We start from the raw sequence: 21,946 nt of genomic DNA, 5'->3' as shown, positions 1-21,946 counted from the left end.
CCTTTTTCCTTTTCCTGTTGTGTGAGCACAATGTTCATAGAAGAGGTAGTTCAAGGGAAGAAATTCATTGTCTCTCTGTTAGTCCCTTGGGGAATCTGTTCGATGCTCCATTCAGCTGGAGGCATATTCATTTCTCCGTGAGTTCCTTCTGCTCTGGAAAACTTCTCCCTTCAAGGGAAAATCCAGCTTCAGCCACAAGTGGGGAGTCCCAGGCAGCTGGACAAGAGGAGAGAGGAGTGTAAAGGATATAGAAATTGCTTCACAGAAACAAAAGCATCTGTGGAGACAATCTTCTGTGCATGCCAGTAGACATAACTGGGTCTTTGGAGACGTGTAGACTAAACTTTTTACTTGTTCCATGTTGAAACTGGCTATCTTGGTCCCACGCCCTGGCAACAGTGAGTTTGGAAAGTTGGTGAAAGCAAGCTGTGGAAAACGATGGGAATTTTTGCCTGATAAAACGTTGGGAAAAGGCGTCAGGATGCAGCCAAATGAAGGAGCAATAGAGCAGGCCTGTCATGTTTGCAGAATGAACAAAATAATATTCAAATAATTCAGGCATATTTGCTGGTATAGAAATTTTATCTGCCTCATCAATTCAAGAGCTAGTTGGTAGGGAATGTACTTGTGTGTGTGTGAATACAGGAGCAGGTATGGCACAGTGGGAAGCCTGTTGCGTAGCTCAACTGCTGACAAATATATTTAGAAGTTGAATCTATTCTTTCAATATTTATTTTCAGGACCAATTTTCATTATTGTTATTGTACCAGTGAGTTAACAGGTCAGGTGGACATTGTCCTACACTGTGTTTAGGACGTAAATTTAAGAATACATTTGTATCCATTTAGATAATTTGTCTTGGGACAACAACTCAAAGAAAGTCTTTGGAACCCCGACTTTGAACCTATCCAAACTAATGGAAATTTTACTATTTCTTTCATAGGATCTTTCAACCAGATTATCACTTTCTTGTTGAATGATAATAGAAGTGTTAGTGGTTCGATCTTACTAAGGTTGAAGGACAAGAAAGACTACAGTGGTTTTATTTTTCTCCCACCCTAAGAAAACTGTTAGATAGGTGACAGCAGAAAATGTATTTAAGAGATATTCCAAGTGTTGATAAAAACATCAGTCAATTCTGGGTCTCATAAGAACTCCCCTGAAAGATGAGAAGCACGGTCCTTTTTTCTCTTCCTTATCTTGGCATCTCCTTCAAGAGAACCGACTGTGTCACTCAGCAGAGTGTAGTGTTACATTAATTATAGCATGCCGTATAGCAAGTAATGAGAGCTAACTGATTCATTTAGCTTCAGGAAAACATCTCAAAGTCAAATTACTTCTGTTTCTGAAGAAGTGTGCGTAATGTCTAGAACTTGTATTTCTTAAGTGATTTCTATCATCGCCTAATTTTCTATCATCCCTAAAGGTTTTTACATGTTTCTTTGTATAGTAAGTGGTTATATGAAATATTTTCAGATGCTCTTTTGTTACCAATTCATGTTTTAATTTTCCAGCAATTGTAGGATGTTTTTTTGTAGTTTTTATTGATGCTGTTCTAAAATGAAAAGTCTTTTTGCTGTTATGCAAGAGCACAATCACATCACCTGACACACATTATATCCCAGTAGTGGCACATGTATCTGTGTCACTGCAATGAACTGGGTGCTGAGGTATAAAACAGTATTTTTAAAATATCTGCTCAGATGCACAGGAGAACTCTGTGTTTGTACTGTGTTTGTTTGTTGCTTATTTGCCCTACTGTGGTGCTTAGACTGAAAATGTGTTGTGCCTGGAAATTACAGTAGTGTTTATTTGCACAAGGCTTTATGTAATGCTTCACCATTTCACTGAGTTATTTACATTATATTCATTTTACTTGCTTTTGGTAGAATAAGGAAATTATTGATGGATCTAATACTGTAATCAAGTATGATTAAATTGTACGTTTTTGTACACAATCATTTGAATTATGCAAGCATTTACAAACCTCAGTCAGTCTGGCTTAGAAGCAAATTTATTTTGGAAAATGCATAATTTATTGACGTGTTAGGGCTCAGTAGTATTAAGAGTACCAGAGCATCAATGCAAGGATAACATAGCTATTATTTTTTCACTTATCTATTCATTTACATTTCAGGAACCACAAAACCTGTTGCTATCATCACTCTCCTCTCCTCTTAAAGCTTTATAATCTATGGGCAACTCAAAGAGACAAGAGAGGTACAGCTTCTACAGCTGGTAGTGCACAGTGTCTGCTATCGCATAATTTTTTAGGACTCACAATGAAGTAACGTTTTAAAGGAAAATGTGAAGGAACAAATAATAGGACAGGAGAAAATATGGAAGGGTACATCTCAAAATGTAGCAGGTGGCTGTTCCACAGGCAGCAGATACATTGAGGGCTATACTGTAACAGATCCTACAGTCAGAAGAGTAGTACTGTTCTATTTGTAATGACAGAAAGCCGAGAGTAAGAGCAGAGAGGTCACAAGAAAGGAGATTAAGTCATATGTCAAGGTATAAAGTTCATCTTGGATGAAACGTCTGCATGGTGCAGGATCGTTTTGCCAAAGCTGGGAAAAGAAGATTATTGCTAGCATTGAGATGATGCATGATGAGAAACAAAGCAGTTATAGCTGGATGAACAGAAAACTGTTTTATTTATTTAAAAAATTATTTATTTAATGTTTTATTTTATTTTATTTATTCGGAAAGTATCTGCAAGATTTCTTTGTAGCCTTGCGTGAGGATCAAGAGAGAAATTCAAGCTGAACATGATGCTGCCTTTATTGGCCCAACTGATTGTCAGGACGGTGATGCTTCCACTGCAAAGGAAAAAAAAAAAAAAGAGCAGGTGGGAAATTACTGGGGGAGGATGATTAACCATAATAAGCTTACACTGATGATTTCACATCCACTGTGAGCTGTCAGAAGGACAAGCTGCATGGTTAGTTAAGTGAAAATGATTCATGGCTAGAATGGAAACATGGATTTGTAAGCTGTGAGTATGGAGGCGTTAAGCGCACTGAGGGACTAATTAGAAAAAAAGGAGCAGATGAGAAAGGAGCCAGAATGAACAACGTTTCTCTTTAAGTGCTGGAGGGCATTGAAGACGTTCTCCAAACTGTGTTTGTGAGCTGCTGAAGAGGTGGAGAAAATGGAGACTCTGAAGCTAAAGAATGCCAAACTTTCAGAAATAGATGGCAGTTGTGTCAAGATGTGGCAGACCAAGAATGAGATGATTGCAGTGCTGAAGTTGTAAGGTTCAATTAAGAAGTCTCTAGAGAGTTGAGTTGAATTCAGTTGCCAGGAACTGAACTGGAGGAGGACTAAGATGTAAATAATAAAATCAACTTCAGGCAGTTTTTCTCACAACGTGTTCAACAAACTTGGAGTATCTGAAATCATTAGATTTACTTGCTAATTTAAACCTTATTGCAAAATAATTCTGTAAGAAAGAGCTCTTCCATTTTCCAAAATCAAGCCTGCAGAAAATAGCTGTAGAAGTCTAGTAGTATAGGATGAATTAGTCAGAAGGTAAATACATGTAAAGTTAAAAAACAGGTAGCTGTTTTGGTAAAAGTACAAAACAAAACAAGCTCACTGATGAGATGCTAACTTGTTGAAACAAATCCAAACTAATGAAAGAAAATGGTATAATTGGTAGAGTGCAAAAAAAAAATGTAGTTTAAAATCAAGAGGGAGAGCTATGACAGCACTGCACTAATTTTATAGAGAAAAATTTGCTATCGTATTTGTATCAATTTCTTCTATGCTGATTTTGGCCATAATTTTAGGCCTTTTGCCTCATTGGTAAAAACATATTTACTTAATGAATCTTATTCCAACAGAGATGAAAGGAGAGAAAACTATGGAAGTGGCAGATTTAAAGACAGAGTAAGAACAAGATTATTTGTGTTGAGAGGAGAAACAAGCAGTCATGAAAGAGATGTTAAGGAAAAAAGAGAAAGGGAGTCATGCAAGGAGGTGTAAAATAGACCAAGAGCCGGGAGCGGGAAAGATCATGGCAGTGGGAGAAGATGTTAAATGGGGAAAGCAGGAATAAAATTTCTACGTGTTAGGTGAGAAGAGGGAGAAAGCCAAAGAAAAAGCATGAGCAACTGAAAGTAAGCTAAAGCGGGGAAGAATATCATCGTGTATTTAGTCAGTTGTCACTTGAAAGAAATTGGTGGCTTCTGGTATGATTTAGCACATATTCTGAAATATCCATACAGAGCTCTCACCCAGAAAGGAGGCACATTCTGTTGGACATCAGATTCTGGTTTTCACCTTAACACTTTTGCCCTGCGTGGATTTTTCCAGTTAAATCAATCTCTCTTCCCATCATCTTCTTTTTAATAAGAATTTCTTGCTCTAAGTTTACATTTCCCTTTTTCTTTTATGAAAACTAACATTTTCATATGAGAAACAGTGTTGAAAGACTTTGCCTGCTCTGGATTGTTTGTCTGATCTCATCTTGCAAATCTACCCTCTTACATTAGAAAGTTCCTCTGATGGTTACAGGAATGACTGATCTTTCTACACTGAAACAGTGTGAAGTTACCTTTCATGGTTTCTTTCTAAAAGGGAACCAGGAAGCTACTGTTAGTATGGATTCACCCCACTTCAGTCCTTTCAATTTTGTCTCTATAGAAGATTTTTTAAATTTATTTTTATTTTTTACTTCCTTATTCATAGTAAAAGTCTTTTGGAAATTATGAGAAGGTTTGTTTGAATGTGGACTGAAGAATAAATGGATAGATTTAAATGATGAAATGAAACTTGGAAGTACTTGGAACACTGCAAGACAACAAAACCAAACCAAATTTTTTAATATTCTAATAGGAATGCACCCAAAACTAGTGAAACTTCAGTCAGGAGCAAAGGGTGAGAAAGGCTTTGGGAAGTTCCAGCAAAAGCTGAGATTTGGTTAAGATTAACTTTCAATTTCCCCCACCTACATGTGTCATCTGATATTCAAAAATATTCAGAGAAAAGAGAAACTGTATGGAAAATTAAAGTTTCAGCAACATTTCCTAGCCTTAATTTTAGGACTAAGATTAAATAAGAAAATTTAGTCTCATTGGTTCTCTAAGAAAGGCTGCAGCATAGAGAAAGAAGAATTTCTTAGAAGACTGGCATTTAAATGATGAAGCAGTAAAACCTGTTATTCTTTTTCCTCATATCTGCTTAAAACTGTTCACTCATTTGTAAGAGTGTCTATCTGATCTTGCTTTGCAAACAAAATGCATTCCTACTTCAAAGATCTTAAATTCAGCTTAAGCAGATGAAGGAGGGTAAGAGGGAGGAAACAGTGCTATCCTCATTTTCCTGAGGTGCAATTTTTAGCATGATCATTGTATACGTTTGCTCTGTAGACTTCAGTAGAGTAAATATATATCAAAGGTAACTTTAAATAAACAATTCTACTTTCATGATGTCAATCAGACTTATAAAAGTCTTAACGTGTTCCAGCTATACTATTTTTGCCTCTGAACTAATTCATATGAAGCTCTGCAGTGTAGACCTACCCAAATGCAGGAAATCACCCCAAGTTTTCTGAATCTTAAACCCAGTATCTTTGCTAACATCCTTCCTGTCTTCCAATTAAAAAAAAAACAGGATATAAGAACTGGGAGGAGAGCTAAGAATGTGAAATTAATCTTCCCACATAGCTTACAGAGTTTATTTACTTAATTAATTGAGGAGCTCAACGCTTTTAGCAAAAGGAAAACTTATGGGAAGCAAAAGTCTGTGACAATCTAGAATATCTTAAAGGAATTATCAAAGACTGCAGCGAAAAATCACAACAATTGATGAATAGAAGTAGATGTAGTGCTAAGTTCAAAACTCAGATCTCTGGCTCTGTCTGTGTCTTGACCCCTGATGACTGAAAGGAAGGGATGAGTGTTAGAGAGCTGATGTACAAAGGAAACAGACCATTTAGGTAGAGATTGAATACGTAGGTTTACAGAGCTGGATGAGTAAAGGATGGCAGATAGTTGTGAGACTGAGCTGAAGATGTTTGTCTGGATTGTGTGAAAGATGTTAGGGAGAAAGGCTTAAAGCTTTGGTTACATGCAGTCTCTCAGGGCACCCGTTTGAGTGCTTAACCACCCTCCCTGTGATCAAATGTGAGCCTCCACAGGGCTGTGTTGGGTGCTGGAGAAAGGCACAACTGTTTAAATTTACCAGGATTCTCTTTGGAGGCTTTCTTTGGCTTTGCAGAGATGCACAACCAAATTCAGTAAGAATGCTGTTGATTTTGGTGAAAGCAGAGTTAGTCTTACGCTTTGTGGTTTTGAAAATTCTGCCCATGGATGACAATTGAAACTACTCTGAATATTAACTGTAATGGAAAAAATGCATAAGTACTAATATTTGAGACTGGGAGTTACAACTTATAATTTAGTAATGTGTTGTACTTCTGTATGTGCCAGACCTGTTTTCTCACCTCAGTGCTGCATACCCAAGAGTGACACCCTGCCTTTCTTGTCAGAGTGTCTCAGGGAACCACAAAAAAATGAAACAATGGTTTGAAAGTTACAAGCACACAACAAGCATGCAAAGCATGTAACAGATTTCCAGCTGAACAGGGCTGATAAGTAAAATCCATAGTTGAAGCAGTACATTTCAGGTCTTAGGGAGAGACATGCACTTTGCTAAACTATAGATTAACTGCTAGGATGTGCTATAGCTTCTTTAAAGTTTGCCTATCCAGACTTCTCTACTGAGGTGTCAGTGATGTAGAAGTGGTGTGTTTTGAGGTCAAACTTTAGTCCTGGTGCTCGGATGCAATTAAAATGTGTACCTGGTCTCAGGAACTGTGAAGTTTTCCCTCTGTTTTTTAATCTGGAGGTAACTTCAAGGGTGTTTTTCATTTCCAGGAAGTGTCATTCTTCTGACTTTGCTGCTGCCTGTCTAATTCACAATTTCTCCTGCATTTTTCTGTTGAAATAGCAGCCTTCTCTCTGGTCAGCCATTAAGCTAACACTGGGATATGGTCACTGAAGGTTCACTGCATCCTAAAAAGAGATCGCTGTCTGATGCAAAGAAGACACAAATGTTAGTTCAAACGTGGTTCTAGTCTGAAGACATCATGAAAGAATTTCACCTTCTGTGGGAACAACTGACATCATCACTTGGATTTATGACAAGAGAAAATTCTTTGTTTGTTTTTCCCTGGTTTTATCTCTGTCCATCTTATAGTCATGGCCAACTGAAGGAGAAAATGTTTTATTTCTGTGTGAAAATAATCAGTCTTTTTCAGCAAGGACTTACGCAATTTAACTCAGTTATAAACGCCCCGTTCTTTTGTTCCACAGTGTATTCCAGTCACCCTGAAAACAGTGAGTTTGCATAGGAAATATTAAGGGTCATAATATCATCTTCTGGAGAAAAAAATTCAAGAAGGAAAAAAGTCATCTTGATTGAAATTACTGATGATGACCAACATGAAACCCCGCTTCACAGGACAGAAACATTTTGAGTCAATTGAAGAATGTAAGAACAGTTGTGCCTGGTCAGACTGGATGTTCGTCTAGTCCTTTTTCAGTGATGGCATCCCTCCCAGATGCCTAGGAGGGAATAAAAAAGTAAGGTGAGGTTATAGGACAGCTTCTCCAGAATATTCTTCTAGTCTTCAGTAATTTGCAGCTCAGGGACATCAACAGCCAAAGTTCCATTTGGGATTTTTGAAGACGGACATAAGTAAATACAACCCCTTTTATTAAAGGTCTACTTCAGATTTCTTCTAAGAGCAGAGATGCACTGAATTTACAGCATGGACTGGACACAGCTCCTGTTTCTCAAGAGTCAGTGTTCTACCTCGTTTGTTATCATGGAATCATTCAGGTTGGAAAAGACCTTAAAAATCATTGAGTCCAGCCACAACCTAACCATACTACCCTTGCAGAATGGAAGAATATATTAATGTTGTTGCTTGTATTCTAAAAGAAACCCCAATCAGAGTGAATGAACTAAAAGAGATCTACACATTTCAGAGAGCATTCTGCTACACAAAAACTGTCCACCAAAACATCAGCTGAAAATGCTTTTCTTCTGTATGATCACTCCTGTGAGTGTACAGTTATGTATAAGTGGCTTCAGAGAGGAGAGGACAGATGAGATAGTGGAACAGCTTCTGTCTCTTTGTTTGCTGTGTGAACAGTTTTTCCCTTGAGCTTCTTGGAATTGATATTTCAAGCAGAATGAGATACTGTCACCTGGATCAGCATCAGCTCACTGTTCAGGTGTAATTCATACAAACAGAGAAAGCAGAAATGTCTTGAGAAAGTCACAGAAACAGAAACCACCCAGGGTATTTGTATCCCAATATCAACAGCTTCCACTATCTTTCCTTTCTTTATCCTTTCCAATGAAACCTCTCCTGAAAGAGTGATGTGTGGAAATGCTGATTTGCTCATCTCTTTTGTTTCTCTGCTTCCTGTTGTACTGCAGGGGTCAATGTATCTGATACAGTTGCTAGCCTTCTGCAAATCAGAATCATTAAAGTTGGAGAAGACTACTAAGATCATCTGGTTCACCCATCAAACATCTGTCATAGTCCTCCTGACTCCAAGAGGTGGAATGAAGTTGAACCTGGTGAAAGTGTTTAGATTTGTTTGCCGGGTTCACAGTTTTTCAAATTTGGAAAATCTGCATCTGTTTCTTACCTCTGGCATTTCAGGCATGTTTTCTGGGCACTGAATCTCTGGAGCCACATCCAGGAGAAGGGATCTTGTAGTCCAGCTGCCCCGGCTTATTTATGAAAGTAGTTTTGTTCTAGTAGCATTTGTCTTTGTTGTTTCTTTCCTACCACGATATTTTATGTTCAGCCCTGCAGATTACCTGATGTCTTTAAGCTACAGCCATTGTAGCTTAATTGTTTTGTTCTGTGGTGCTTCCAATTATCATGGAAAATTATTCATATTAATAACTCTCCATTGTTCATGTCTTATCTTTCTAAGTCGTGTTGGAGGGCGATGCAATGCAAGCCCTACTGTCAAAAGGCTTCTGTATACTTTCAGGCATTAACTGATTTGCTTCTGGTGAATTCAGATGAATTCCAGGCTTCTAGGGACTTCCATAAAATTAGCCAGAATTCTTCAGGTTTTCTTAATTTCCCCTCAGGTCACACTGTCCAGTTTTGCCTCTGATAGCAGGCTTTAACCTAAATGCTTCTGCCTCTACTACTTGTTTCAGAGAGAGACAGCTTGTCATTCTGTGCAGGGACAGAATTTATGCAGTTTATAGTGCAAGGGAAAAGTGGAAATCAAATTAAAATATTGTGTTACAGATACCACTTGAATTCAGCAAACGTTTTTGGGTCAGTCCTGCATGCATTGCAAAGGAGATATTTTCACTCCAGTGAACTGACAGGGTAACCATTGGTCACATGGAGAGATGAGGCTTTAAGGTTCATTGCAGCACTAGCATAACATGTAGAGTCTTTTGTGTAACTACAGAAAACTCTAACATGTTTTTAGAGTAGAAGGGAGTGCTTAGAAAAACATCAAAGCATCTTTTCAGTTGCTGTTTAAAACCACTCGTTTCGCAGTTTTTAAGCACTATCACTCAGCACTGGTTTTGCTTCCTAATGTTGATTTGCTTTCAGCCGAGCTTTTGTTTCACAAAGTTTGTGAAACACACCTGCCTGAATACTTTAGCAATATGGAGCAAATCTGAAAATGGCTCAGTATCTATTATTTCATAACTGAAACCTTGTCAGGTTTCTTTTGTATTTTAGTTTGATATTGTAAGCCACACAGGAAACCTACCTTCATTTCTATAGTGACTTATTCTAGAATATTTGGTCAGATATTATCAACTATGTAATATATTAAAATTACTCAGTGTTGGCACCACTCCTAAATTCAAGCCTATCTATGTGCATTATAGCTCTATTTGGATATTCAAAGAGATTAAAAAGAGTTTCATTTTCTGAGAGACGACAAATAAAGTAACCATCAGAGCAGGTAAAGCCAAAATAAAAAGAAAAAAAGGCACTGTGAAATTTTCTGAAATGTCTCCTTTCTTTATTTACAAAAAGATTAGGTCAAGTGATTCTTTTATGACAAATGGTGTTCCTGTTTCCACCAAAGTCAATGACAAAGCCTCATTCAGTTCACTGGCAGCATAAACTGTTCCAGTTAGGCAGCACAAACACAAATCCTGACTGTGCCTTCGCTGACTTCAGTGTAAATCTGCATTAACCCTACTCAACTTCTGTCTAGCTAGAATTTGACTATTTCTGAATTCCATCAAAGTGGGTTTGACTCTTTCTGATCAAAGTACAGTTGTTAATGATGAAGAGAGAAGGATTTTTACTACTGGGAACAGATTCAAAGATACGAGTCAGTGAAACCAAACTCCGTAATTGCAAACATCAGCTGAATATTCAGCTGGTGTCGTCAGCATTGCCAGGTGGATTTCAGTGGAAATAAATGCTTTTTCACACGCAGTGTTGGGCAGACTACACAATTTTCTCAGGTAAGGGAAGCTTAGACATAGAATCATAGGTTCAGGTTGAAAAAGACCTTAAAGATCATCAAGTCCAACCACAACCTAACCATACTACCCTAACTCTAACAACCCTCTGCAAAATCATGTCCCTGAAAACCACATCCAAACAGTTTTTAAACACATCCAGGGATGGTGACTCAACCACATGTGGAAGACTAAATAATTTCTGGTCTCAGAGTCAAATTGTTTCATATTTTCTCACTCTCTATCCTTCTCCCCATTCCAATTTCCCCCAGCATTTGCATATTGGTGATTTTCTGAAAACTTTTCATAGGGAATGAAAACTTTTCATAGGGAATCCTCTTGAGGATTCCCTGCATCCTCAAGAGCTTAATAAAAAGTCTGAGTCTGAAGGAAGGTCCCTTTGTGAGTTAGTAATTGATTAGGTGATGAAAAGCAAAGGTGGGAGCTACTGGTCATTTTTCACAGTTGAAGGAAGTTAGAAGAGGAAGGCAGGGAAAGGAGACTGCCAGACCCTACTTTGTCCAACACATTCACAGATGGCCTGGAAAAGATAGTGGATAGCTAAGGTGGATGATGATACAAAGTCATTTCCACTAGTCAATAAGAAAAGCTGCCTGAGAAATTAGCATGGGGGTTTCACATCAATTGCCTGAGCAGTACAATAGTAAAGAAAATACAATGCTGATAAATGCATCTATGATAACTGTGCATCTGTGAAAAACACAGCCCCAGGAAATGCAGATCGTTCTGAATGAGCCGTTGACATTCAACAGAGAGATCTTGGAGTCACTGTAAATGCTACTATTAAAAAAAAATAACATAAGCTTAACATTCAGACCAGGGACTGGGTGTGGTTCTTGGCTCAAAAAACCAAACTGCCGGTTGCTAGAAACTGGAAGATATAAAAAGGGAAGGAACCCTGTGTACTCACCCTGTTTCCCACAATGTCCATTACTTGTCACTCTTGAGAGGTGTTGAGCTATATAGATCTATGCTATGACTTACTTCATCTGCTCTTACATCCTTATGTAAAATGAACCATACAAGAATGTTGATCTAAGCTGTAGTCACAAAGGAAAGTGAAACTATAGAGAACATTTGACCTGAGAACCAATGTTGCAAGTCCCAGGCAAAGGACTAAAGGATCACAACAAACAAAAAACCTCAGAAGAGACCACAAAAACACACTAAATTAACCTCCCACAAGTTAGAAGCTTGCTAGATGTTGTTGTTTCTACAGCATGAGGAATGACTGAGACTCCAAAATACCAAATAAAGCACAGAAACACTTGATGAGCTCAGAGGCATCTGTGAACAGTACATTCTGGAACTGTAGTGTGTCCAGTAGGTGCAGAATGAGACAGGTATCAGCTTAATGAACACAGTGTTTACAGGGAAAACAGCATCTTCCCCTTGGAAAGACACTGACTGAAAAGAAAGAAAAAGAGTTGTCAACTTTAAAGCAAATTGAATCCATCCCGAACTACTAATTCTTAACTTCTGTTCCATAACTTTAATGTTAAACTGATGATTGCGCCTGCAAGATATGGAATATCGTGCATATGGAATATTATATCTGAAAGTGTCTTTAGTTTAATGAATTTAGGCCATGTGCAGGAAAATATTGGTTTACATCTCACATCAGTGAGATACAGTTTGTCAGCAGTTGATGCTTTCCTCAGCAGACACTGCAATGCTAGAAGGCAATGTTAAACCAACAGGACTTGCAGAAGCACAAGAAGGATGTTCAGGCAAACAATAACATTTGAAGCCTTGGCGTTGCTTCTACTTCCAGAACTTGGCATAATTCAGATACATCTGTAATCATATTGATCCAGTCATACAGATGCAACCTTACTTATCAAAGATGCTAGAAGTTACGTCTCCGGTGGCCGTATACTTATGGACAAAGCACATTTTTTAATACCTAAACACAAAAATATTTTGTCAGAGAAAACAAAATACGCAATGGAGAATTGTAGCTCTAATTGCTTTCAACATTCCAAATACAGGAAATATTAAGACATATCCCATTAAGCAGAAAGAACTGGGAACGTGACATCAGAATAAAGATCTCTGCCCAGAATTTTGGCTGGAGGTAGGAGGTAATTACTGAATGCCACAGCCTAAATTGTGTAAATCATGTGACTGTGGGAAGGTTGGGGAATTGTCTCCTTGCACTCACCACAGCTTCTTCTGGGCTACTTCAGAGATTCCTCCCCACCTGAGCGGATCATACAGAATTAACTCTCAGTGGAGGTGTGAACTAAGGTGGTTACCAAGCTTCTGTGGGAACTTCAAAACTGATCTCTTTCTACTCCAAAGTTTCCAAGCCCTATGTAAGAAAAATTCAATGAATATTACAGTCTATAGGCTTCCTGCAGAAAGGTTTCATGAATACCCTCTTCTCTTAGGATTTCACATGCATGACCTAGAAGCAGTGTTTAGGTTATTATAAAGCTGCATTTCCATGTGAGAACACTTTGACATGTGCCCAAAGAAACAAATACATATTTTGCTTATCGAAGAAATGTGTTTGGATATGTTCATTCACACTCAGCAATGAACTATTCTTAGTAACCAATAATATGCACTTTTGATTGCCTTGTTCCTGCTGAATTATGACTTTTGCTTTTAGGGATCAAATATTTTACTCCTTACAAAAAAAAAAAAAAAGAAAAAGAAAAAGAAAAAAAAAAAAGAATAAAAATCCTGGATTGATAGAAAATATTGTACTCTTTTTTTAACATCTCACAATGAAAAATAAGGAGGCCTGCTAGGACCAGTTTCTTTCTTATATAAGCATTGGAGGTGAAAGTGTTGACGTGGTAAATATATGGAACAAAGTCAAAGCAGTATGAGATAGCTGCTTTAAATATTTAGAAATTACGTATATTTTAACCAGTTAGTGAAACCAGCATTTTCAAGGCTTGTTATTTTTTTCCTTGTTCTATCTTCTAAATGTTTAGGCCAACAACAATCCCAATATCGACATTTTGTTTGCAATCCCTCATTATTAAGCTGGAATAACTCTTGTTAAAGCCTTCAGTACGTACAAACAAAGTGACTGCTGGCGGGTTCAGAGGCACAGAAGTGCTGTAATTTTGTGCACAGTTGTCATGGCAGCTGACCTACATCTAAATGATCTTGTACAGATTTCTCAGCCATTGTCTAGCGTTGTTCTTCCTGTTTGAATCACCAGTTCCCTTTTTGGGAGACCTGCCTTCCACAAAACCTTCCTTTGTGCCACTTTGGCCTCATCTGCTGGCTCAGCCCTTCCATCTTGGCACACTCCGTATTCTGTTGGTGTTGTCCATTAATGGAAGGGGTGGGAAGAGGAGAGTGAGGCAGCAGGAGACTATGGGCTCCCAGCTACTCTGGTTGTTGCAAGCAGCTTCCGAAAGCTGAGTTTTGCTGAAGCAAGCCACAGTGTCAACTCCCTTCAGTTTCAGTATGTAAAATATTCTGCCACACCATTGTTTTTGATGGGAGTTACTGCATTTGCACAGTGACATAATAGAAGCCAAATTTAGACTTAAGACTGAATTTATAAAATGATGAATGAATTCTGCTCTGGGGATACATGGCAGTAAATCAGGAGGCCATCCTTTCTATCCAGTAAAACAGCTCTAAAATGCTTTAGCAATGTTCATAAGCACAATTACCAAGTAGAAGTTTTCAAAGTAGAGGCAAAGTGTCTTCCTCGCTCTTTTCCTTCTACTGAACACCCTCTCAGCACACGTAGAAAACAAGACCAGTGCTATTTATGAATGTTAAAGTTTTCTGTTGTTTATTTCTGATGAAACAGTTCCTTCCTGTCAAATCAGCCCATCTGGGAGGAAAACGGACTATTTCCGATTAGCCATCCCTTTTATCTCTCTTCTTGCCACCTCTGAGAACTGAGCTGTGACGCCACTTCAGGGGAACCCAACCCAGGTCTTATCAGTTCCTGGCAGATCATGGATAGCTGAGATGCCTCCTGCCCATGGCTGAACTGCAAGCTCAGCAATCCAGGGTTTACAGAAAGTAAGACCAAAACATAAGAAGAGAGTATTTACTCTGTTGTTTTTTTTTTTCAACATAGCAAACTCTACGTGCTGTCGAGGCAGAAGTTTTGTCCTATTTTTAATTTAAGAAGGCTTAGTTTCAGTACCAGTTCACTCCTGTTTGTTAGTTTTCAGATATATACAAAGAAGATGATCATTGCTGCTGAACTCTTTGCATCACCAGATAGCACTTGCCTGCAAGTCAAGAAGTAGAGTTTACTCAGTTTACCATCCTCAGATCACGGAGTGGTAGAAAAATCCCAGATCTTCAGGATTTGTGATTCTAAATGATGTTTCTTTTCAGTGATACTGAAAGCTATGAGATTTGTCGAGAGCTTTTTGCTCTTATTTGCAAGTTGGTTTATTCATCCAGTCCAGTCATCTAGGAAAAGCTTACTTTTTAAAGAGGACTTTCAAAGCATTAAAAACAATGCAGATATTAAGCTCAAGGCATAGCATGAGGAAGGGCCGTCACTGAACAACTGTAGGTTGATTCAGACCTGCAGAATGAACACTAAGGATTATGTGATAATTTCTTAAACAACAGTGAAGAATTAGAACAATCAGTTTATGGAATAATTGGCAGGAGAGACAAATCTGGCAACAATATCAGGATTACCCCTCTAGAATGCTGGGGAAGAGAAGTAGATAATGTATACATCATGATAAATGCTTTTCCTCCCACTGCTTTTGAATCTTGGTATGTTACACTCTCCCACTCTGATTTTTGCTCTTTCACAGTAGAAAGCTATACACATGCAATGAAATTCTACTGATGGAAAGCACTGTAGGCTGAAGGGAGTCGTGAAACTTGAAAGCAAAACAGAGAAGACTGCATGACCCTTCCCATTCAGAAAAAATGTCAGATGACTAAGCAAGATGTACTGGTATTCCATCTGCATTGCCTAAGTCAATGTAGCAATTTCACATGCCTTGCCCTCTTTGCAAAGGACAGAAATACCACCATTTTTTGGCTAATGGAAGTGACCTTACAAGACTTTCAGCATACTGAGCACAGGGGTTTCCAGCTATCACAAACCTCTTAGCACAGCACAGATGCCTGCAGTAATCAGAAATATTGTTAATTGCTTATCCTTTTGACTCATGAACAGAAAGCATTTGCCAGGGTTGCTGGCAAAGAACTCCTTCACTTAGGAGGCAGAATGGGTTTAGTAACTGTTATGGCAAGCAGTGATTCATACCCTTTGGACCTCAGTCATATTTTGTGTTGTAAGAATAGAGTAAATTACATTCTAGAGAGCTTTGCCAATGAAATATTAAAGCTAATATCTGTGATAGAGCTGAATATTATGCTTTTTGGAAGGACTGAGGAGGAGAGAAATACATTAAGTCAGTAGCTATCCTTCCAGCCTTTCAGAGAGCTGCTCTGATGCTTTTGTGGCTAGGGATGTGACATTTACCATAAACTCATGAAGGGGGAGATTCAGGTGTGTTCTGCTGTGAGCTGCAGCAGAACCAGACATGGACCAGACGTGCTGGTCAGTCCCAGAGGCTGTATGTGAGATGTTCCACAGTGAAGCCAAGGTTCTAAATGGTCTAGGTTGAAGCATGAGAGGGCTTCCTACTAACAAGCTGATACAGTCCCATGGAAGAAACCGAGGAAGGCAGAGGAGCTCTGAGCTTATCCTTGTATGGGTTGAGGTGTAGTTCAGAAGTGCTCCCAGGTCTACCCAACCCATGTACAAGACTGGCCTGGCTTCAGCAGCTCACGATGATTTATTTCCTCTTAAAAGTCAGGATAAGATTACTCAGCAAACCTCTTGCTAGCACCCCACTTGGCAGTCACTTGGCACACCATTGCCATGGGTGCTGGCTGAAACCTGCCTGGAAGCAGCTTGACATTCAGCTGTCACAAGCTTTGCCCCTCCTGTAGTGCTGCCATCAAGCATATTACCTTCCCTTAAAACTACACATCTGTGGTGATGATATGGCTGTGCGAAGGCAAGAGCTTTCCAGATCTCCAGGCAGGTGTCCCAGTTTACTAAATGATGGCTAAACTAAAGTGTGTCACTGCTGGAACAGTGGAACAGCACCAGCTTTTGAAGATGCAATTGAATGACAAGCCACTGCTGGTTCCACTGTCCTACATCTCTGAGATAGGTCTCCACTGGTCAGAGAAGTGCTGGGGGCTGCTTCAGAGGCACTCATGTTGCTGAGGGTAGCATGGAGGATGTGTGGCTGTCAGCTCAGAAATAGATTAGATGCAGCTGGAGATTGTAACACCATTCCCTGAGAGCACTGGCAACCTCTGTCCCTATGTTTGTGTTCCCATCACTTTCTGTCCCTCATTCCAGAGCTCATCCATCAGTTACAGGCATTGGTGCCTCTTAGCACCACCGTTCTTCATCCTTCCACCATCTGGCCTCGAGGAAGCATGCCCTGCAGGCAGGTGGTATTATGGCATCGGAGAGCATCTCTGAGGAACAGGTAACAGGAGGAGAGATCCAGGGAGACCATACTGTTGTCTTCCAGTACCTGAAAGGAGCTTATTAGCAGGAAGGAGGGTGTGTTTTACATGCTCTGTAAGTGACAGGACAAAGGGGGATGGCTTTAAACTAAGAGGGGAGATTTAGGAAGAAATCTTTTACTCAGAGAGTGGTGAGGTGCTGGAACGGGTTCCCCAGAGAGGTGGTGGACACCCCATCAACGGAGGTGGTCAAGGCCAGGTTGGATGGGGCTCTGGGCAGCCTGAGCCTTCCAACCCGAGTCATTCTGTGATTCTATGATCCACGTAGTTCTGCTACTGCACATATTTTGTTTTAGTATAATACTTATGTAAGAACAACGGTTGCAAGTAACAGTGCAAATGCCTACAGCGCGACGTTTTAAACATTCACATAAAACATTATCCACATGTCACACCGATGCTTGCAGAAACGCACAGCACAGCAGCGCGCTTCCTCTCACAACCGCGCACCTGAGCCACCCAGCCTTTCACAGCCACGGCCGTACCGCTCACCCACGCCCGCAGCGGCGAGGCGCAGCCGCCGGGCGCTACAGGTGGGGCGGCGCCGCGGGGAAGGCCGGGAGCTGTAGTTCTGGCGGCGAGGCGGCCCGACTACAAGCCCCAAGGCGGCCCGCGCGCCGCGGCTGTACCGCACGTGGAGGGGGGGAGGGTTTGGCGGCGGCGGCAGCGGCAGCGGCGTCGGGAGGCAGTTCCCGGCGGCCCGGCCCCGCGGCTCGCCGCTCCCGGGGGCGGCCGAGCGGAAGCCCGCCCGGCGGGGCGGGGGTGATGCGCCGCGCCTCGCCCCGCCGCCCTCCTCGTTAACAGTCCGCTCGTGCCCGGCCGCCACCGGCCGGCCCTGCCCCATGCGCTCCGCCCCGCCGCCCGCCGCTCGCTAACCGGCAGCCGCCGAGGGTCCCGCGCGCCGCCGGCGGGCGGCTGGGGTAGCCATGGGGAATGGCATGAACAAGGTAAAGCCGCTCGTCGGCCTCGGACCCGTGGGGCGGGTGCGTGTGCGCGGGGGCGGCCGCCTCCCCGCCTTTGTCTGCTGGCGGCACCTGGCCGCGGAACAAAGGCGGCGGGCGGGAGGGCTTCCCCTCGGCTCTCGGGGTTTTCTCGGTTTCCTTCTCGTTGTTTTTCCCTCCCCTGCGGGGCGGGGGGAAGGGACGCGGTCGCGCGTCTCCCGGGCGCGCTTCCTGCCCGGCCGCGGCCCCGGCGGGGTGGTGGTGGGGGAGGGAGGGCCGGTTTCGGCCGTGCCCGCCCGGGGGTTCCCCGCACGGTGCCCCGCGAGCGGCCCGCGCGGCCCCGAGTCCCGGCTGTCACCCGCCCGCTGGGTAGGACAGCCTCGTGGAGCTCGCGGTGAGGCAGGAGAGTGGATCTGCGCCGTTCGGGGTGTTGGCCTCTGGGCAGCGGGGGCTCGTTGTCAGCGCTCGCCCCACTAGCGCCTTGTGCGGTTGTCGAAGGGCAGCTGCGATTCCTGTCAGCATCTCCGCCTCTGTTTTGAGGCAGGTTTGGAGGTGCGGTAACCGGCCCGCTGCAAGGAAGAGAAGTTGAGTCATCTCCTCTGTCGAACATCCTGCTCCGAGCGCTCTGGGAGTAGCCTCGCGCTGAGTGTAGCCTCGCGCTGAGTGTGGCCTCGCCAGCAGCAGAGCTGGAGATGGGCACCTGAGCGGCTGTGGCGGCTCCATCCTGCCGTCGGTCGGGCTGGTGAACATCCCGGTGCTTGGTGCTCCTCTTGCCTGGGATGTCCCTCATCCTGTGGGCAGACACCTTGGGATAAGAGAATCTAGGCAGGGAGAAGGCCTGGCTGGTTAATCCAGCTGACTGATAGGAGTAACGCCTCCCCTGGTCCTTCTCTTCAACTCTTGGTTTTAAAGTGTGGGGGTAGAATCATAGAATCGTTTGCATTGGAAAGAGCCCTTAAAGGCCATCTAGTCCAACTCCCCCGCGACGAACAGGGATACCTATAGTGAGATCAGGTTGCTCAGAGCCCTGTCCAGCCTGACCTTGAGTGTCCCCAGAGATGGGGTATCCACCACCTCTCTGTAGCTGCCCTCTACAAGTGACCAGTGAGCAGTAAATACAGCTGGTACGTTGGGAGTATTTTTCCAGGAATGTTTTAAGTTATCCTGCCACTCTCAGTGTTTTGATGTGGGATGCTACTGTTGCAATCCAGGGGAAGAAAGAGGATTCTCAGCCCCTTCAACCTGAGCATTCTTTGCTCGGCATCTTGCTTCAGCACTCCGTGAGCAGACAGTCCATGACTCAGGGAAATTTGGTCACTCTGCATCTGTTATGTGTTGTCCTGGTATGTTGCAACCAGAGTGCTGAGATCAAGCAGAGCACCACGTTAGTTTTTCTCTTCTCTCTTTCCTCTGTAATCATGAGGATGAAACTTCCATTGATCTGGAGGAGGTGACTCCTTTAAGGAGGCCATGGTCATGCTGGGTACAGGTTTATTTTTGCAGGGGTCCAGTGTGCAGGTCTGGTACAGGCCACCTTCAGAATGTACGCCTAGATCATCTGTTCCTTTTGATCTTGTGAGTCAGCGAAAGCCGGAGAGGTGAAGAGAGGTGTGGACTCATCAGCTGTTGGGTTTGCTCCGCTTGGAGTAATCTGTCAACACAAATTACCTTAGTTTCCAGCTAAAGTGGTTTTTTGTGTGTATGTGGCAGTTGTATTTTGCAATAAAAGGAAACAAGCAGTTTATCCAATGCTGGATTATTTCATTTAGAGAATTTCTGTACTGAAGCCAAGGAAAGAGGATTAGTGGTGGTACCCGTAATGGGGTATGGAAAGGAAAACTCTGCAGACTGCTACAGCTGCTGTTGCTGCTCTTGGATGCTGAGCCTTTCTCAGTGGCATGGCCCCCTCCTCTTTTTCTGTCACACGATACTGATGTATATAATACCAAGTGGTAATTGCAACTGACTTTATGTGGCCATTAGTGTTGGTTGGAAGGCTTGAGGCCTGGCATTTTTATTTATTAATTTATCTTTAATTATTACTTTCCTCTGTAAAATTATCCATGTTTATTTTTGCATAAGCCTGTCCAAATGTTCTTATTTTTCCCAAGCTAAACCTAAAGCATTGGTTTTTAATGCTATTCTTACTCTGTTTAGAGAAAAGCCGTGGTTTACTGACTGCACTGACTTTAAACTCATCTCCTGGCTGCTATTACTTTTCATATACGTATATATATATGTATTTTTTTGTTTTTTTAAGTACAGAATGAGTAATGAGATTGGACTTAGGAAAGGTGGCCTTATTTGTCTTTGCAATTTATGCCTAACTTTGACACGTATTCAAAGGTCAACTGAAGTCTGCGGTTGAAAATGACAAAGATGTTTTCCAGGAGCTGAAGTCTAGTGACTGAAACAGTGGTAGAGGTCACGGTACTTAGATTTGGCCGTCTGTGAGCACGGCATACTTAGTGGAGAGTTTTTCCTGGGTTGGTCCTTTGTCCTGTTACAGTTAAACGCCCGCTATTCACACAGACCCTGCTGAAGGGGCGAGTTGAGTGTTAGTGCTACAAAAAGAGCAGGTAAGCTGCGTTCGTTGTAGGAGCTGATTCATGAAATGCAAATCAGTGTGGACAGTTGCACCTAGTTCTGTGGAAGTCAGCAGAGCTGTGCCACTTAATGTCAGCAGCAGCAAATCCCGCTCCCTTGCTGGCTGATAAGGTAGGCTGACCCCGTTCCCCCCTGCAGCCTTTTGCAGCCTGATGAAACTTCTCCAGAGCACCCATTTTTACCAACGCATTTAGAAGTAGCTTTGGGCAAGGAATTGGATGGCTCTATCCTGAGTGCCTGTCCGAGCAGAAGACAGTGGCAAAATAACACGTCAAGCCATTTTTTAGAGAAGTGTATTTTTCCAAGAGGACTCGTAAGAAGTCTTAGCAATCCGTGGTAGGGCTCTGTGGTCATGCACGGTGAAGAACATGAGCCATTCTCATGGCAGATACGACCGAAGGCAGGCGTTGCTCTCCTTGTTGGTTATGCAGTCTTCTGTTATTTAGTCCATGGTCATTTTGTCAATGTTTCGGATGATAGAAAGAGGCTACTGTTTTTATTCAGAAAGCAGTGGTTGAAAAGTTCACAAAAACAACCACCTTATGTTTTTCTCCTGTGACTCCCACCCCTTCTCTCGCACGTTCCTGGCAGCCATCGGCCTTCGTTGTGCACAGCCTGGAGTTGCAGTTGCTGAAGGCAGTGTGAGATGACACAGCTGAAAGTTCCCAGCCATAGTCTAGTGCTGAAGTATTAGTCAGCACAGTATGAAGATTCACTTCTTTCCAGGTAGCTTTCACCCATAGTCATGTTTCTTGCTTCTAGAATGACTAGGACAACAGGGGCAACATCTGTCCTTGGTTGCACAGTGTCCTAATTTTCTACCTTGCATACAGCATTGCTTCATAATGCACCAGTGCAAATGCAAACTTCTGGATTTTTCTGCTTTTGCTGGCAACAATCTAAAAAGCCTCCATTTTAAATCACTCTGGTGTTTCTTGATATCTCTTTAATTTGCAATGTCTAGCCTTAATGGTTGGAGTTTAAGCTTTCATGTTCTCTTGAGAGCACACTTTTGATGCAGAAATAATGTCCTGGAGCCTAAAATGCTGTAGTGTACTGTAGCAGGGATGTGATTTGAGACTTGTGCTGCAGATAGCCTAAGATAGCAAGGCTATTTAGAATAAAAAGGTGATTTTGTTTATTTTATTTATTTTAAACATCAGCTAAGAGGGTTGGCTGGAGTGGCCTGGTTGGTGAAATTGGTTCCTATCCAGACTCACTTTTGCTGTAGAGCATGCAAGGACCCCAGAGCAACCATCTTTTAATGGTGATTGCAGACTTGAGCTCCCTGCTTTAGAGCTAGTGTGCCATGCTGTGATCACCCAGTGGAGCCCGGAGGGAAGAATGCTTGCACAAAGCTACAAGGGAGCATGCAC

At 42.1% G+C, this 21,946-nt stretch overlaps 1 protein-coding gene across 2 annotated transcripts in view; it reads left to right on the top strand.

Moving 5' to 3' along the window:
- The window catches only part of DUSP22 (dual specificity phosphatase 22), a 78,966-nt gene that overhangs the window by 19,220 nt on the left and 37,800 nt on the right, over positions 1–21,946 (top strand). The window contains exon 1 of one of the 2 annotated variants that reach the window (XM_042833171.1): positions 17,883–17,969. The exons of the other annotated variant lie outside the window; for it this stretch is intronic. Coding sequence (XP_042689105.1) covers positions 17,949–17,969 — 21 coding nt within the window. The 5' untranslated portion in view covers positions 17,883–17,948. Of the gene's footprint in view, positions 1–17,882; positions 17,970–21,946 lie in introns of those variants that run through there. 2 annotated transcript variants of the gene reach the window in all.

Source organism: Centrocercus urophasianus, unplaced genomic scaffold, assembly GCF_019232065.1.
Source record: "Centrocercus urophasianus isolate 14NV4802_14NV808 unplaced genomic scaffold, USGS_Curo_1.0 seq_11, whole genome shotgun sequence".
In the NCBI taxonomy this organism is placed as follows: domain Eukaryota; kingdom Metazoa; phylum Chordata; class Aves; order Galliformes; family Phasianidae; genus Centrocercus; species Centrocercus urophasianus.
Note: the sequence above shows the minus strand (reverse complement) of the source record. Positions and strands in the feature narration are given on the sequence as shown.